The sequence below is a fragment of the Garra rufa genome, chromosome 7 (genome assembly GCF_049309525.1).
Source record: "Garra rufa chromosome 7, GarRuf1.0, whole genome shotgun sequence".
NCBI classification, from domain to species: domain Eukaryota; kingdom Metazoa; phylum Chordata; class Actinopteri; order Cypriniformes; family Cyprinidae; genus Garra; species Garra rufa.
This window is the reverse complement of record NC_133367.1, coordinates 46,976,753-46,994,388: the sequence shown is the minus strand read 5'-3', so window position 1 is coordinate 46,994,388 and position 17,636 is coordinate 46,976,753. Positions and strand designations below refer to the sequence as shown.

Sequence of the window (17,636 nt, the reverse complement as noted above, 5' to 3'; positions counted from 1 at the left end):
CTTTAAAAGAATATGGTAGCTTTTGTTGAATAAGAGTAGTTTTAAATAATAAGAGCTTTCCTTCGCAAAGTTATTGAAAAGTAGTTTGAAATTAAACAATTATTCTGTTCTGTTTGTCTCTGTACAACATAGAGATAACAGCTCAAAAGTAAATTACAAGGATTTTAATGTGCAAAGATGTTTATCCTTTATTTCTGTAAAAAAACAGCACTGCACTGAAATACAGTAATAAAGGAAGGGGAAAAAAACAATAACAATGGCACCTCAATCAGTACGAAAAATATCATCATAAGCCTAAAGAAACTTGTTACTCTTATTGTTATCAATGAGTTTAAAAGATTGAACAATAAGCACAATTTCTTATCCTTTTTTAGGGAGTAACCTCTCTTTTGAATACTGTCAAAAATATTGGTCCAGAAATGTATATACTGATTAATGTAGCATTTGCTTTACAGTACAAATCTACGGTTGAATTTGTTATCAGGAAGACAAAGTTTGGGCATAATTGTTTTCCTCTCATTAAAGCAAAGACGATTTTAAATAAACGCAGATAATTTAGAGACAAACTTTTGATGACAGAATTAAAGGGTCTAGCTGGCAGAGGAAGACTGTACAAAATCATACATTATTCATACTCCAGTATAGTACCACCATCTTTAAATAAATCTAAAACAAAACAACACCAATACCTCTGTCATTGTCAATAAATAGAGATTTCCCACGGTTTAAACACACTAATTCCAAACAATTTATTTGTGAGAGAGAGACGTTGTGCACGTAAAACAGTTTCCAAGCAAGTAGCGTGTTGGTGAAAATTAGAGAGAGAAATCGACAATTCAGAAGAAAAGGACAGTCTAGATCACCTAATCTACCAAATAGTATTGGGGATATAAAGTACCGAATTGAATAATTACTACAGAGACATTTTTATTAACCAACTAATTCTGAATGAGCTAATTCTTTGAAAGCCAAAACTTCCAGTCAAACCTCAGAACGACTGTTAGGCAAAACAGATTTCCTAATTTGATGGGATTCATTTCTGTAAATCTCGCGGGCGTGAACACACCTATGTGACGTCATGACCTTGAATTGGTAAGAGCGCGTGTGCTGCGGATGAGACAAGCTACATGAAACTGCCCAGCTGTGTGAGGTAAGAATCAACTAATGCACAACAAATATGTTTCAATGCATCGGTTTGTGTGTTTTCGGTTTGGTTTTTATGTCATAAATGTATTGTTACTGGCAAACACAAGCCGTATTTTGTAGAAGTTACATACTTAATTGGCGTATTTTATTGTAATTATTGATTACTGAAGCCTAATGAGCCGTCCATGTTCTAGTTTAAATGTATTTGTTGAGTTCTTCGTGTCACTGTGTTTAAATTATTGTAGCTCTTTACATTTAACCTTTACATTTAACCAATTAGCTGAAATGGTTTAAATCAGAAGATTATAATCTAGGGTCATTTGATGAATTTTATTATAATAGTCTGTCGTCAAGACTCTCTACATGGTGTCAAATGATTTAGTTGTGTTATGTAGCCTTTTTTGTGAGACGTCTGCGCGTATTATGGGTTTTTAATAAGAGCATGCCAATAGACTAAACTCATCTGCACGCGCGCGCGTGTGTGTGTGTGTGTGTGTGTGTGTGTTATGTGCAGTGAAACTCTTAAACCTGACCTCATCCGAGCGGTCTGATCACATTCCACGCACAATCATCAGCCCAGTCACGCCAAGCGCACATTCTTTTTTAATGTTCAGTTTGTGAATCGAGCATTCAGACTCTATCTCAGTGTTGTTTGCATGATCACAGTACAGTTGTGCTTTTTCTTAACTGTTTTAGTTTGCTTTGTAAAAAAGTGCGACAGAGTCTTTTAGTTGAGATACTGGTGAACATACGCAGTTCATGGCTTTACTAACAGTTTCAAATAGTTTAAGAGAAACAACTTTTTCCTCCTAAACCTGTTTGTTCACATGGTTTAAATTCCGTGTCAAAGAGTCACTAAGATTTGACGTTGGCCTACAATAAGTTTAGTTTACACATAGTTAATTTGATCATTTTAAATTTGATTTTGACCTTGTTTTTTCTTTAATTTTGAGCTTTGTACTTTACAGCATTGTAGCATAAATGTTTAACCTGTTTATTTTTTCACTTTTGGGGAAATAGAACTTTAGGAATATACCATTCACTGGTAAAATACAGGGTGCTTCTCAAATGGATGGCAGCATCCTAGCTGGGATACAGTGTATCGCCAACAAAGTCACAATACAATATGTATTATGATACAGAGGCCACGATACGGGACTGCACTAAATTGCACCTCAAACTCTGCATGCTGTAGGGCAGGGTTGTCAAACTCAGTTCCTGAGAGAGAGTTTAGTTTCAACACACAATGTAATTTTCGAATAAGCCTGATTAGGATCGGGTGTGTTTAATTAGGGTTGCATTTCTGCAGGGCTCTGGCTCTCCAGGAACTGAGTTTAACACCCCTGCTGTAGGGCCATTGCTAACTATAGACCGAGCAGACAGTTCTGAGAGGACTTATTGACTGTACCAAAGTGTAACAATAAAGGTAATGGCTTGGGTTACATGTTAACGTTGAGCACTCCCCACCAGGTACAATGTTCTAGTTGTTTGCATCTTTAAGCCCATCGATAATGTCAATTTTATGATCTAATATACTCCTTCTAATATATTAATAAAATCATCTTTACATTGCTGGTAGGTAGGCTTGGGTATCTTTTTTTTTTCCAAGACTTTAAAGCGCTGATTGCAAAAAAATTGATTTAGACGGTTTACATCAGGACTGTGACATTATTTCCTTAACATTTACATTAACTGTGATACCAAGGGTTAATAAAAACATATTTTCCTGTTCTGAAAATGAACTACTGCTTTAAAATCTTTTTAAATGTGTTTTTTGGTTGTGGGACAGCAGTTTGCACATATTCTGTAGAATGGCTCTTATAGGATGCTTTCCACTCATTTCCACTAATGTGTATTTTTGTGTAATTGATCTCAGAGCATATGTTATTTGATGGAAGCATCCAGCCTGGAATAGACTGACTTGTAAACGCATACGGACCGTATCGATGGCTGACGACGGACATTCTGTGGGTAGCAGCCAGTCAGTGAGTAGTCTGAATAAATCAGTGGTCAACTCTGCTGTTGAACCCACACACTCCCGTAATGGAAGCACAGGATCTACACGGCACTCACGACAGGTCAGTGAGCAGCTCTCAGTATTTCTTTTGTTCTGGTTCTTAACATCCAAACTGTTTGTAATTTTCTCTTAAAAACATATCAGTCATCATAACTCTGCACCTTTTTTCTCAAAATACAGAACTCCAGAGATTGGGAAGTAATATCAGATCCAGAATGTCCTGCATCTGTTGCAGGAGCGAGTATGGTCAATAACACTGTTCCAGGGGTTTGTGAGGGATACCTCATGAAAAAGCGCAAGTATCCTCTCCGGGGTTGGCATAAGGTAAGCTACATGAGCTGAGAAAACATCCATGTTGAAGAATGACCACCATAACTTCTGGTGACCTGTTCCAATGCAATGTGATTCTCCTTTAGAGATATTTTGTATTGGAAAAGGGGTTTCTCAAATATACAAAGACTCAACAGGATGTAAGTAAAATGTCTTTTTGTAGTAATTAAAGCCACTGTTTAGAATCCCAAAATATCTGCTTCCAGTGTTTTTCTAAAAGTGTGACTTCTTACATCCTCAGTTTGTCAGAGGCAAGATTCATGGTGCTTTGGATGTAAGTCTTGCTGTCATGTCTGTGAACAAGAAATCGAAGCGCATCGATCTTGATGCTGGCGTCAGCTTGTACCATGTCAAGGTGTGTATATGTATAACTATGAATGTTATTGCAGTAGTGATTGATATTGTAAATCATTACAGTAGCTCACGTTTCCCACGTTAGCCTTCAAGTCTGAGTCAAGTCCGGATCCTCAATAAACAAAGATGGTGTCCAAATTGCCAGGTTGTTTTCAAACCAAAGTTTCAAGAAAAACAATGCATCAATATTCTACACTGCAAAAAATGCTTTTCTTAGATTTTTTTGTCTTGTTTCCAGCCAAAATATCAAACAATTCTTAAATCAAGAAGGATTTTCTAGACTAATAAAAATGGTCTTGTTTTCAGAAAAAAAGTCAAAATTAAGTGTGTTTTTGCTTGAAACAAGTCTTGTTTTATGTTTGAAATAAGATTTGTTTTGCTTACCCCATTGGCAGATTCTTTTGCTTGTTCTAAGCAAAAACTTAATTTTGATTTGTTTTTCTGAAAGCAAAAAAAATAATTTCTACTTGTCTAGAAAATCCTTCTTGATTTAAGGCTGTAAACAAGACAAAACCTATCTAATTAAGAAAAGCATTCTTGCAGTGTAACAAATCCAATATCCAGAAAGACTCAAACCTGTCTTCCTCCAAATGCATTTGGTAATAATAAATATTGTCTCAAAACATGATGACATGATTATACCCCAACTGAGTTTAACATCTATCATGTCATGATAATAAAATTCCCATGCCTTTTGCATCTGCAAGTTGACAGTAAATTGTTTCTCAAATGAAGCAATTTGGCATGTCAACAACAACAAAATGGCTACATTTGGGGTCTTCAGAACATTATGCAAAAAGTCTTGGACATTCAGCATTTATCAAATCAAACACTAGGAAGTGGGAATGGAAAGAAACCTTTGACACTCTCCATCTGTTATATTTCTGGTTATATAAAGCATAGACTTTATTCAAGCCACAGGAATACAAACATATTACTGAAATGCACAATACACAATCTTGTAGCCAGAAGTCAGTATGTATCAAGGCTATATTTGTCCTAAAATGTTGTTAGTTGGTGTTAATGAGCATTTGTCTCTCTGTGGCACGTCAGGATTTTAAAGAGTCTCCAAGTGGTGTGGTGTATATACACAAAATTGTCTAATTTTAAAGATTCAGCAAGGTGTATTGAGCTGTCTTCTCCTTCTAGGCAAAGAGTGACGATATCTTCTACATCTGGATGACCAAATTGACCGCCCATCGGCATTTCAAGAAGAACGAGGCTATAAATCTGCACCACGGAGTCCTTCAAGCCCTCTCCACAGGAAATAGTAGCACTTTGCCTGTCATGGCGAGTCTTGCACAGAGAAACCGAGTGAAGGTGAGCATTTATGTTCATCTTAAATGTGATTGCTTTTGACAATTTTAATGCAACATCATAAAGTTTTAGTATGTTTCTGTTAAATCTTGAATTTTTTTCCCCATTGAGCTGTACATTTTTTCTGTTCTCTAGATGTCACGTTATCAGAGCTCATCATCATTGTTTGGGTCAGAGATGCAGGGTTCACCATCAGCCTCCTCATCTAGAGGAAATACTAAAGTATCTGATTGGCTCAAACAGACACAGGAAGTTGACTTGTGCCAGCAAGGTATGCACATTCTAGTAGCTTGTAATTCAGAATAAGTATATGGACCCGGTGTGCTAAAGAAATGTCATTTATAAGGTTATTCCACCCAAAAATTATGTTTTTGTCATTACTCACTTTTCCCCCCATGTCGTTCCAAACCCGTAAAAGCTTTGTTCGTCCTCTGAACACAAATTAAGATATTTTCGATGCATTCTAACAGCTTTGGCTCTCCAATAGACAGCAGTATAATTACATTTACATTTAGACATTTAGCAGACACTTTTATCCAAAGCGACTTCTAAAAGAGGACAATGAAAGCAATCAAAAACCACAAAAGAGGAATAACATGCAAGTGCTAAGACAAGTCTCATTTAGCCTAACACTGTACACGTATCAAGTTTTTTATTTATTTATTTTTATTATATAATAAAGAAGCAAGTTATTTTTAGGGGCCTAAAAATAGAGTACAACAAGAAGAAAGAAGCTAGTGATAGTAAGGGGTTTAAAAAAAAAAAAAACTAAGTAAATTGAGTCTAAAAGGGCAAGTTTCTTTTTTTTTTTTTTTTTTTAAGAATAGAAATAGAATAGAGAGTGCTAGAGTTAGTCAAATAAAGATGTAAGAGATGTGTTTTAGCCGGTTCTTAAATGTGGCTAAGGCTGTTCGGTTTGAGTTGGGCAGGTAATTCCACCTTTTAATGTAAAAGTCTGTGAAAGTGATTTTGTGACTCTTTGGGATGGCATGATAATGCGCCGTTCACTTGCAGAACGCAAGCTTCTAGAGGGCACATAAGTCTTAAGTAATGAATTTGGGTAAAGGGGAGCAGAGCCAGTGGTGGTTTTGTAGGCAAACATTAACCCCATCAACGTGCTTCATTTGGCTGCACCGGCTGCAAAGATAACATTGCTCAGCTTCCCGAAGAACCGAGCGTTACGTGAACAGTGGATGATGCAGTTTCTTTTTCTTTTGCTTTTTGTAAATATCATAAAACTAAAGACTTTTTGGAGATATGAAGGATGCAGTAGCATTTTTAGCAACATCATATGACCCCTTTAATTACATTGCTGTCTATGGGAGGGGCAGAGAGCTGTCAGAATGCATAAGAAATATCTTAACTTGTGTTCCAAAGATGAACAAAGCTTTTACGGGTTTGGAATGACATGGAGGTACGCGATTAATGACAATTTTCATTTTGGGGTGGAGCAACCCTTTAATATTTTTCTAGTTTTTTTTTAATTGTCGATTTAGACACTGTTTGGGACATGCTGACTAATTCTTCCCTATGGTCTATGCAGATAATGAGGTGAACCAAAATATCTCAATCAAAACTTTATTTGAGCATTAAAATGAAAGTGTTTGACCACTAGTGTGTACACATTTTAAAATTGCACAGATTCTGGTAAACACTGCTGATAACGGTAAATTGCACAGTTTATGGAATACACTGTTGATAACGGGAGTAGTCAACAAACATTATGGTAGCAGAAAGGTTGTGCGAACCTTCAGTGTTTGCAGTTATCGTAAGCTTCTTTTGAGGCAAGTTGTTGTTTTTTGTAACACATTTGACCTAGTGTGAAGTTTCATAAAATGTTATTTACATAAAAAAAAAGACACAATCCCTTTCATTTTAGACGGTTTGTACACATTGTAGTGTTTACAGTTGACACTAAACTATATTTAGCTTTTGTGTTTTTAAAAAAATGACGTGAAATAAAACTGACCGTTTCAGAATATGGTATGTGCTTCACTTCCTCTAATATTCTGTCTCTCATGCACAGAACTTGCCAGGTGTCAGCTGGATTTAGCTGAGCTTTCGAGTTTAATCCAAAAACTTCACTGGCATGAGGGTGGTCTTCCCATCACAAACACAGACCTTGAACATCGAATCAGCATGCAGGTGAGTCTGCTGTTGTAAATCTCACACCGAATGGACAGAACATTTTTTTGGCTTTGTATTGCAGCTAGCATAACACAAAGCTAATGTGAGAAGTAAAAGTCATGATTTATTTAATTGCGTAGCAATGTTAATTAACAGAGCTAAACATGATGCTTATTTTTCAGAATCTTAGTCTTGAGAAACCCAAAAAGAAGTCTGCAAAGATCTGGGGTCACTCCCGAACACTGTCAAGAGTCGAATCGCTTGGCTTTGTAAGTTTATAACGATGTTCCTTGTTTGAGATTGAATACTTTGTCTGACTATGCTAAATACAGTGGTTCCTATTCACTATTTGATGAATATAGGCATCAGGGCTCAACAGTGCAAGCATTTCACTCATGTCTGCAAACTGTAAAATATATTAAGGACTTGAATTTATGCTAATTAAAGTTTTATGAAATTTAAGGTCAAAGGTCTTAAGTATCTAAGACATTTGTTATACAGTTTTAATACCACAGAACATAAATTCTAATAATCAAACTTAACTTAATTATTTTTAGTAAGAGTATGGAACCCACAGCAATTAAAGAACAAATTGTCTCCTTTTTTTGAATTCATAGATGATAAATTAGATTTCAGTGATATTTTGACCACTGTAGGATATATCCTCAGTTTCTATTTCAGAAATAGTCACCTTAAATTCAAGATCAATTAATTGATCAAATCTTTACCCTTAATACTGCAAAAAGCATCTTTTAAAACTGCATTTTCCTTACCAAAATAAAGTGTTTTTTTGTTTTTTAGTCAAAAAGGCTAGTAGTAGGGGTGTGGCACGAGAGCTCGCAATATTCCGATGTGTCCCGCGAGATCTGACCGGTCTCGTAAGAACGTGACGATATCATGGCAAAACATTTTGCAGTGTTTACATTAGAGCTGCATGACTAATAGTTAAAATGTCACTCAATCTCAATTCAAACACCCACACGATTTTATTCATGAATGACAAATAATTAGCGATGTCTATTACAACTGTTGCACGCGCTCCACTGATGCTTACGATGTGAAAGTTTTTGAAGACATTCAAATCTGCATTCTTACTGCTGCGGTTTCAGAAAGCAACAGTCTTTTAAACCACATAATCATCAATATTTCTGTTACAGATTTTTAAATAACATAAGTATTGGAATAAAAACACTTTTCAAACACTTCACGATCAAAACGAAAGTATTTTTAACACTTATAGTAACATTTATTCATTTTCGCCAGGAGGTGGCGACAATTGCACGTTTAAAAAAAAAAAGTATTTGTCATTGAATTAAACATTCAAGAGATTCCAATATTGAAACAAGTCTTTAGTAATTGAGACACTGGCTCCTCCATTTTTTTTTTTTAATTAGACTATAGACTTGAGCAATGAACATTATTTCAGAACCACTAGTAAATTAAACGTAATTTTGTTTAGATTTCTAATCCTTTTTATCTTCAGAATCATGATCTCCAGTTTATAAAAGAAAATAGTTTTTCAGTTTATCCAGAATCATGCAGCATTAGTTTACATGTTTATTACTGCATGTGATTCATTAAAATGAGTTTAATTTCAGAAAGTACAAGTTCATATCAAAATGCACCTACATTATTTGGCTTTTTTTTTTTTTTTTTTTTTTTTTGTTGTTGTTGAATAAAATACTATTTTCCCCTATATATTTCATCATTAAAAATCTCGTCTCGTTCTCGTGAACCCAATCTCGTGTCTCGTCTCGTCTTGTGAGATAAGGGTCTCGTCACACCCCTAGCTAGTAGTATTGTAAAACAAGCTATGTTTTGCTAATTTGATAAAATGAAGTGAAGCATGGGGTCATTTTATGTTAAGTGGCCATACTGAGTACAATAGTGAATGTTGATGCATTGTTTATGTTGTTCCACTTCAGACATAATTGTCAAAATGTTTCAATAACGTTTAAAATCATGAATTAAAAAAAAAAGAAATGACACTATCCCACAAATTGTTTCTTAATCTCAAGTCACGCTAAAGCATTTTTTTTCTCAAGGATTTAAAAAAATAAATTCTGTGGAAAATTAGAAAGGTTTGTCTGGAATGCAGTGGTGTGTGAAAGTGAAAAAAAAAAACATTACCGACACTCTGAACTGTATTGTTTTGCACAATAAAGTAACATTTTATAACTTGTATATTTGTGTAAGCTGTGAAAAGGCAATACATCAGGGCCCGTATTTTCCCAAAACATCTTAAGACTAAAAGTAGCTCATAACTTGCCGATTTAAGAGAAAATCTTAAAAATAGTGGGTGTGTCAGTCCTAAATTTAGGACTGCAAAATTTTTGCTCAAAGTATTTCACAAAGCATTTTAGCACTAAACTAGCTCCTAAATCTGTGAATTGTTAGGAGCAGTGAAGAGGACTCCTAAGTCACTAAGACCAAATCCCATTTATCCTAAAATGGCTGTTGCAATTTGCACACACAAGTTTTCCCATGGAACTTTTTTGGTTTTGGAGGTTATCCCAACTCCAAATTCTCCTTTAATTAAATCCTTTTTTTTCAGTAACAGGTTGGGCAAGAAGTAACAGCTGTTCTTGTATGCAGTTTGGTTTTCTTTTAAGTTTGCATATCTTACTATCAGCCATGACTATTCTGTTCTGTTAATTAAAAGGCTGTTTATATGCATATCAGCTAAATGTTTATGGGAAGCACAGATGTAAAGGCCAACAATCAGCTGAACATATACTTGATTAATTAGTGACACTTAGCCAGCATTTTAAAATCTTTTTGAATGTGGCAACATTACATAACACTCTACAGTATTTCTATGAGCAAATCTCTGACAGAGACTCCTCCCCTATCAGCCAATCACTGTGTGCATAGTTAATAAGCATGCTGACATCATTCATAGCAACGAGGTCAACCCCGCCCCTACTCTCAGCTTAAGACCTCTCTCTATTCCCTAGTAAAAGTTTGTCTCAGCAGCTTAGTTAATAGGTTTTAGGAGAAAACTCTTTTACTGCTATTTAGGAGAACTCTTAGTGCTAAGATAAAATGTTTTGTGAATATGGGCCCAGATATTCAGCCCGTCCAATAAGGTGTCCGAACAACATGAGTGGTACTACAATACTACTAGCAAGAGTGATAATCATGCCTTACACTACAAAAATACCAGTGAAATTGACAGCACTATATACTGTAAGAATAGACCCCAAATGATTTGGATAAGTCATTTTCATTCGTATAGCGCTCACAAGCCTTGATTCCATGTGGCCTAAATGTTCAAACATGTAAAACCCTCCTGTGTGCAAGGTAAAAACATTGTAGTTTTGTAGGCAGTTTCTTCAGCCATAAGTCAGCTTATATAGGAGGTGTTGAATTTCATCTCTAGGTCTAGGGCTGCAACTAACGATTATTTTAATAATCGATTAATCTGTCGATTATTTTTTCGATTAATCGATGAATCGGATAAACAAAAAAACAAACAAAAAAAAAACAAGGGATTTACAACCCTTTATTCAAAAACAGAACTAAAATCTTTAGAAAGTGCACAAACATGTTGCTCCTTGAACTGTTATAATAATAATAATAATAAAATAAAAATGGACTAACACAAAAAACATACACATGTATGCTTTACATCTGCCAAATATATAGACTAAATAAACTAAAAATACTATCCGTCAAGACAGCGGCTTGCTGTGGTGTACATGCTGCATTTCCCATCAAGAAGCCTCTCAAATTAAATTCCTCAGTGCGCATTAAAGTCATGTGACTTTGCACGCTGGAACGGGATAACTTGACTAACTTTCTGCTACATTCATTCTGCCATGGCGGTGTTTAGTGTCCTGCCATCAGCAGCGACCAGCTGGAACAGTTCTGCATTCAAATGCATGCAAAACTGGCCTCAAAGCCCCAGCAAAAGTAATTACCATGAATGTGTCAAGGCAAAAATTAAGAAAATATTCAAATTACTTATTAATAAACTAGTATTTTCTGATTCAGTGTTGCAAAGATGAAATTGACGATCCTGCCATCTGCTCATTAATGCCTAATGCATCTTTATGGATTAGCTAATGAAAGAGTTTTGTTTTCGATTTTAATTATTTCGTTTTATAGTAAAATAATAATTTAAAGCTTTCTATAGATATTGTGTTTGTGAGGCAATTACCTGGGTTTCGGTTAATTATTGTGAAGCGCTCCTGTTTAAACCAAAGATATCAAGCGTATTCTGTTTGTTTTCTTTAAGAGCACATTTTGTTGATACTGTTAGTGCACACAAACTAAGGTAGACCCTTTACAGTTCCGGCCCGGGTGGTAAATTACTCTTACCTTTATGAGCAAAAAAGAAATTCCACATTGCACTGGCGTCTCCATGTCCTGCAAAGCGCGCTTCTCTCCGCACAAACTTTGGAATTATCTTGATTGAATGATTAAACTAATATTGTGATATGTTTTAAGTTTTTTATATCAATGGATTTTAATTTAAATCGCGATGACTTAAGCAGGCTTTTGATCTGTCTGCCGCTGTTTGCTAGGTCATAACTTTAAAAAACAAAAACTTGAATTTAACAAACAAAAAGTGTTCCAAATATATCTCTAAATTTTCTTTATAAACTAAAGAAACGAAAATAAATCACTTTGCTATTAAAAACAGCAGCGGTGTAATGAGGAAGAGAAAGAGAAAAAAAGACAGTCGGACTAGAAATTCAGTCGGCCAAAAATTGATGAGCTGTCGGACATTTTTACAAGGTATGCTTGTTTAATAGCCTATTTAATATTCTTAGGCTACTTTCTTAAATGTATTATTTCTTTGATTTATTTTAGCGTTTTTAGGCTGCTTGTTCGCTGACTGAAGTGTAGGCTATATATAAAAAAACAACGTGCCACCGTCACAGCCCTATTCAAAACTGAGACGATTTCACCTCAGCAGAGCTCCTCTTTCTCCTTACGGTTGTGGTATGTTTTCGACACATTATACAGACAGACAGTGTTACAAAAACTATAGAAGTAGTTTTCTCCATCTCCACTATCCAACGACCCGTACAGCAGCTGTTTTGCGATCGAGCATTGGCTGCTGTAAAAGTAGGCTAGCCAAAGTAGGCTTAAATATCAAACATGTTTGATATAAATCGGGGCAGCGCATATATATATATATATATATATATATATATATATATATATAATGTAGAAACGGTGCTTTATGCTCAAATGTTCCAGTTTTGCGCATAAGTTAAATTCGCATTTTTGGATGGAAACACAGCTTATGAGGTGCCGAACTCTGCTGGCATCAGTGCGGGAGAGAGACCGAATGTGTCCACTCCGCTCTGCGCTCAAATTTTTTTAATATATATAATAACAACCAAATGTCTCTGCGTCGCGCGACACAACGAATCGATTATGAAATTCGTTGCCAACTCTTTTAGTAATCGATTTTTATCGATTATATCGATTCGTTGTTGCAGCCCTATCTAGGTCCTTGCATTCTTATGTAGACAACGTGTTAAGTAAAAGAAGAATATGCAATATAGTGCTTAAATATTTTTGCTTTTCTTTATAGTTATTTTTTTAGCTGACTAATGAGTTTATGGTAAACACTGAATGAGTGATTACATGAGGCTTTTCAGTAAGTTGCATTGTATACCTTTTGATGTCCATTCATGTTTACTATGTACTATAGTAGTAAAGAAAAAGATGTGATTGGTTCACTTGAATGAAGAGTCACTCTTTAATGTAATGCTACATCAAAAAGAGGCAAATCACTGCAAATAATATGAAGTTCATGCATTAACAGAACACAGCATATGAGTAACTTGATAACAAGAAGCCATATCAGTAGCGATTATAAAAGAAAATTGTCCGCAATATTAATGCCCACACAGCTGGCAGCTTTACCTGTTGCAGTTTAAATTTGTGCATGAAAAACACTTTACTTCGCACATCTCCGTCTTCTCTCTCATTCTGCACAACTGAAGCCTGCTTTTAGATGAGGACTTTTTTTTTTTTTTTTTTTTTTTTTCCCTACCAGAACTTTGATGCTTATCTCAAAAGATGTGACTTTGGTTATCGCTGCAAAAATATCACTTGAAAATTAATATTTTTGGTCGCAATTATTTTAGGTTGTAGTCTTGAGCCCTGTGTAGGATTATCTTCTAATAATAATGGAACATTTCGGCTTAATGCCTTCTTTGATTACTAGGCAACCAGTAGTGTTTTTTCTCTCCTTTTTTTCACATGAAAACATTTATATGTCCAAGTAGTGCTTCTGTTTCCAGTTATAATAATTCTGTTTCTATCTCTGACTTTTGGAGCAGTTTTCTTCGAGCCACTTGGGTACATCAACTGGCTTGGCTGCTTCTCTTCAGTCAATCCCAGATTACGTTTACTCCCAGCTGTCCACGACTGCGGTCACCTCACCAGAAGGAAAGCAACTGCAGTTAGACATCTGTGCCTTGTGTGAAAAAGGTACATGGTTTTATTTATTCTGTTTATGCTTTAAATGCTGATGTAACTAGCGTAGAACACATTTTGTGTGAGATATGACTAATTATGCCTGTATTGGAACCTTCACAAATAACAAAGAAGAATCCTGAACTGGCTCTTACGCAGTAGAGCAAGAAGCAGTGCTCAAGAAGTAGGCGTTAATCTGTGCAGGCCATCTTGTTCTGACATATTCATCCTGATTATGTAATAAAGAGGAGGAAATGCAAAAGGAGTTGTTTGGCAACTTGGTTTCAGTAAAAGCTGTTTTGCACTTACAAGGAAGTTTTGAGATCTTAAACATCCAGTAATGCATAAGGGTTCTCTCTTCTAAATGGCATGAGACTTCATGACTTTTCTCGCACTTCCTAGATCTAAAAAATAAATAAAGGAGCAATATTTGGTATCTCAGTGCTGGCAAAACAAACATGCATGTACAATGTAAGTGGTGACAGTGTACTACATGTGTAATGTGGAGCGCTCATATTCACACATGCACACACGTACAGGTGCATCTAAATACATTTGAATGTTGTGGAAAAGTTCATTTGTTTCAGTAATTCAACTCGAATTGTCAAACTTGTGTATTAAATGAATTCAGTGCACACAGACTGAATTAGTCTAAGTCTTTGGTTCTTTTATTTGTGATGATTTTGGCTACCATTTAACAAAAACCCACCAATTTATTATTTCAACAAATTAGAATGTGGTGACAGATGAGGTGAAGTTTTGTTTTTCACTTGAAAACCAAGGTCCTAGATTTTGGAGGAAGGGTGGAGGAGCTCATAGCCCAAGTTGCTTGAAATCGAGTTTGAATGTTAAGTTTCCGCAGTGTGGTGATTTTGGATGCAATGTCATCTGTTGGTGTTGGTCCACTGTGTTTTTTCGAAAACCAAAGTAAAACCCCTTCATGCTTCCTTCTGCTTAGCAGCTTTTTAAAGATGCTGATTTCATTTTCTAGCAGGATTTGGCACCTGCCCACACTGCCAAAAGCCCCAAAAGTTGATTAAATGACTATAGTGTTAGTGTGCTTAACTGGCCAGCAACTGACCAGACCTGAACCCCATAGAGAATCCATAGGTGTTGTCAAGAGGAAAATTAGAAACGAGACCAAAAAATGCAGATGAGCTGAAGGCCACTGTCAAAGAAACCTGGGCTTCAATACCACCTCAGCAGTGCCACATACTGATCACCTCCATGCCATGCTGTAATTAAAGCAAAAGGAGCCCCTACAAAGTATTAAGAACATATAGAGTAAATGAACTTACTTTCCAGAAGGCCGACAACTCACTAAAAATGTATTGGTCTTTTGAAGTATTCTCATTTGTTGAGAGCGTGAATTGGTGGGGTTTTGTTAAATGTGAGCTAAATCATCACAATTAAAAGAACCAAATTTTACAACTGTTGTTGAATTAATAAAATAAATTAACTTTTCCACAACATTCTAATTTCTTGAGATGCACCTGTATATGTGGTTTATGGGAAGTCTCCGTAGGTTATGTTTTGGTTTACTGAGCTAATCAAATTTTATCCCCTAAACATAGCCCTCACAGAAAAAAGTTTAGTTTAAGACATTTAGTTTAAGGATGGGCATTTTCAAAAATGTTGTATTAGAACAGTTCATTCTGGTCTTGAAATCTGATTGGCTGATTGGAGTGCGACGTTAGATCGATTCCAGAACTCCAACAGCCATTTCACAGTTTGTAATTCTATCACTCTTCTTGCGGTACTTCTATAATTTTATAAATATTACCATTTCTGTGCAGTGTATTAATAAATAACGTCTATTTGACAATTCGCATCAACGTTTTCAGACACGAGAACTCTGGATCGTCAGCAGCCATTCTGCACTAGTCTATTATTTGTTCCAGAGAAGATAGTTTTGGCTAGTCTCATGTTTATGTAAATTCAGTGTTGTATATCAGAACGTTGCCTGTGTAAAAATGACTGAATTGCCTTTATTAAATATTGTAGTTCAATAAATAATAGTTTATATATATATATGGTGTTAGTATTAAGAAACGGTGTGGTTGTGATTTTAGTTACATTGTTCCGCCATTAGATGGTGACAAGAGACTTTATGAGTCAGCACTAAAGACATACTGAAAAGTTGACGCTATTAACATTATTTTTAGTTTCAACAGCTTGACGCAGTGAACAAATGAACTGAGCAGCAAAATCACTCTTAACAGATGAAAGGATATTAACGTTATGATGATGTCTCAGCAGACATTTATACTATGTTTCATGTTTCATCTTGAATATGTATGAATGCTGTATCGGATGCAGGTAATCACAATCGCTCAGTCAATATCTCTCTCATAATACTCTACATAATGCAGTGAGCTTTTACTGGAAGTCACCTTTATTTTTATTTATGTATCACTTTTAACAGTATAGAACAATAGTGTCAATTAGGGTTGTAATGATATGCATATCTATGGTTTAAAACAAATTATGAAAAATCTCAACTAGTATGTCGTCAATGTACACTACCATGAAGCGATGGAGGAACTCCTTGCTCATGAATCCCTGGAAAATGGACGGGACATTGGCCAGCCCATAGGGCATGACGAGATGCGCTTAGTGGCCAGATGGTGTGATGAACGCACTCTTCCATTTGTCGCTTTCCCATATTTGAACGAGGTTATACGCATTTCGCAGGTTCAACTTTGAGCAGATGCAGGCCCCACGGAGTTCCTTGAGCGCGGCTGGGACCAGGGGAAGTGGATAGGGTTGCTTCACTGTCTGAGAGTTCAAGTTCTGGTAGTGAATACATGACCCCGGTCCTTCTTGCCCATGAAGAAGAAACTGGAAAGGAGAGGTGGAAGGGTGGATGAATTCTTGGTTGAAAGCATCCTGGATGTACTCCTTTATAGCCTTGCGCTCCGGGATGGACTATGGGTAAACTAGCAGGAGCTTACCTCCAGGCAGCAGGTTGATGGGACAGTCCCATGGCTGATGGGGTGGAAGGTGTGTGGCAACTTGCTTGCTGAACACATCCTGGAACACCTCGTAATCAGATTGGACTATGGGAGAATCTAGAGTTTTGCGACTTTAGATTCACATGGAAGTGTCTTAAAACTGACTTGGGGTAGTGACAGTTTGTGGAACAGAGGAGAGACTGTTGTGATGACAGTACTCACTCCAGTGAGTCCCATCTGATTACTATAGAGTGGAGGATGAGCCATGGGTGTCCCAGGATGATATCCACCTCGGTCCCTTCAGTACTAGAAAGGTGATGGTTTCTTTGTAAAAGTTGCCAATATGGAGCTGAACAGGGGGTGCGCTGTACTTCACCCGCCCATGCCCTAGTAGTTTTCCCTGTGTGGTCTCAACTCGGAGCTCCTGGGCATGGAATTTGCAAGGTAGGTGAAGTCTCTTCAATAAGTCTTCGAATATGAAATTGCCTGAAGAGCTTGAGTCGACGAGGGCAGTGAGTGTAGAAATTTCAGGAGCGTCTTGAAGGGGTGCTCACTGCAGGGCTGGACTGGACAGACCTTGATCCACTGCTGCGAAGTACAGACATAATCCAGCAGCAAGACGGCAGGACCTTTCAGAATGGGTCAACCTTGTTGAATTCAACATGGTGAAAGAAAGGAGGGGGGGGGGTGATACAGGCTGGTGAGCAGCTTTGGCAGTATGGCAAGCGGACCGGTGTTGACAGATTCTAGTTGCTCTCTGCATGAAGTACTCTAGGTCAACAGTGTCATCAAATGATGGAAAAAGGATACCTTGGTGCGCTCAGTGGTAAATATCTGCGGTTGCATTTCGATGTAGAGGGACACTTGTAATGGGAAGCTGCCACACTCAGCTGCATCACCCACACAGGATGCTGGAATGGCCATGGGACTGGCATGAGGGTGGTTTGAAG

At 36.6% G+C, this 17,636-nt stretch overlaps 1 protein-coding gene across 1 annotated transcript in view; it reads left to right on the top strand.

The window, feature by feature from the left end:
• The first annotated feature begins 3,092 nt into the window (after nucleotides 1-3,092).
• LOC141338199 (oxysterol-binding protein-related protein 7-like) overlaps nucleotides 3,093-17,636 on the top strand; it is a 46,323-nt gene continuing 31,779 nt past the window's right edge. The window contains exons 1-9 of the mRNA XM_073843749.1: nucleotides 3,093-3,242; nucleotides 3,344-3,487; nucleotides 3,580-3,633; nucleotides 3,735-3,848; nucleotides 4,997-5,179; nucleotides 5,300-5,435; nucleotides 7,191-7,309; nucleotides 7,474-7,560; nucleotides 13,597-13,747. Of these exons, the coding sequence (XP_073699850.1) occupies nucleotides 3,093-3,242; nucleotides 3,344-3,487; nucleotides 3,580-3,633; nucleotides 3,735-3,848; nucleotides 4,997-5,179; nucleotides 5,300-5,435; nucleotides 7,191-7,309; nucleotides 7,474-7,560; nucleotides 13,597-13,747 (1,138 nt within the window). The remainder of the gene's footprint in view (nucleotides 3,243-3,343; nucleotides 3,488-3,579; nucleotides 3,634-3,734; nucleotides 3,849-4,996; nucleotides 5,180-5,299; nucleotides 5,436-7,190; nucleotides 7,310-7,473; nucleotides 7,561-13,596; nucleotides 13,748-17,636) is intronic.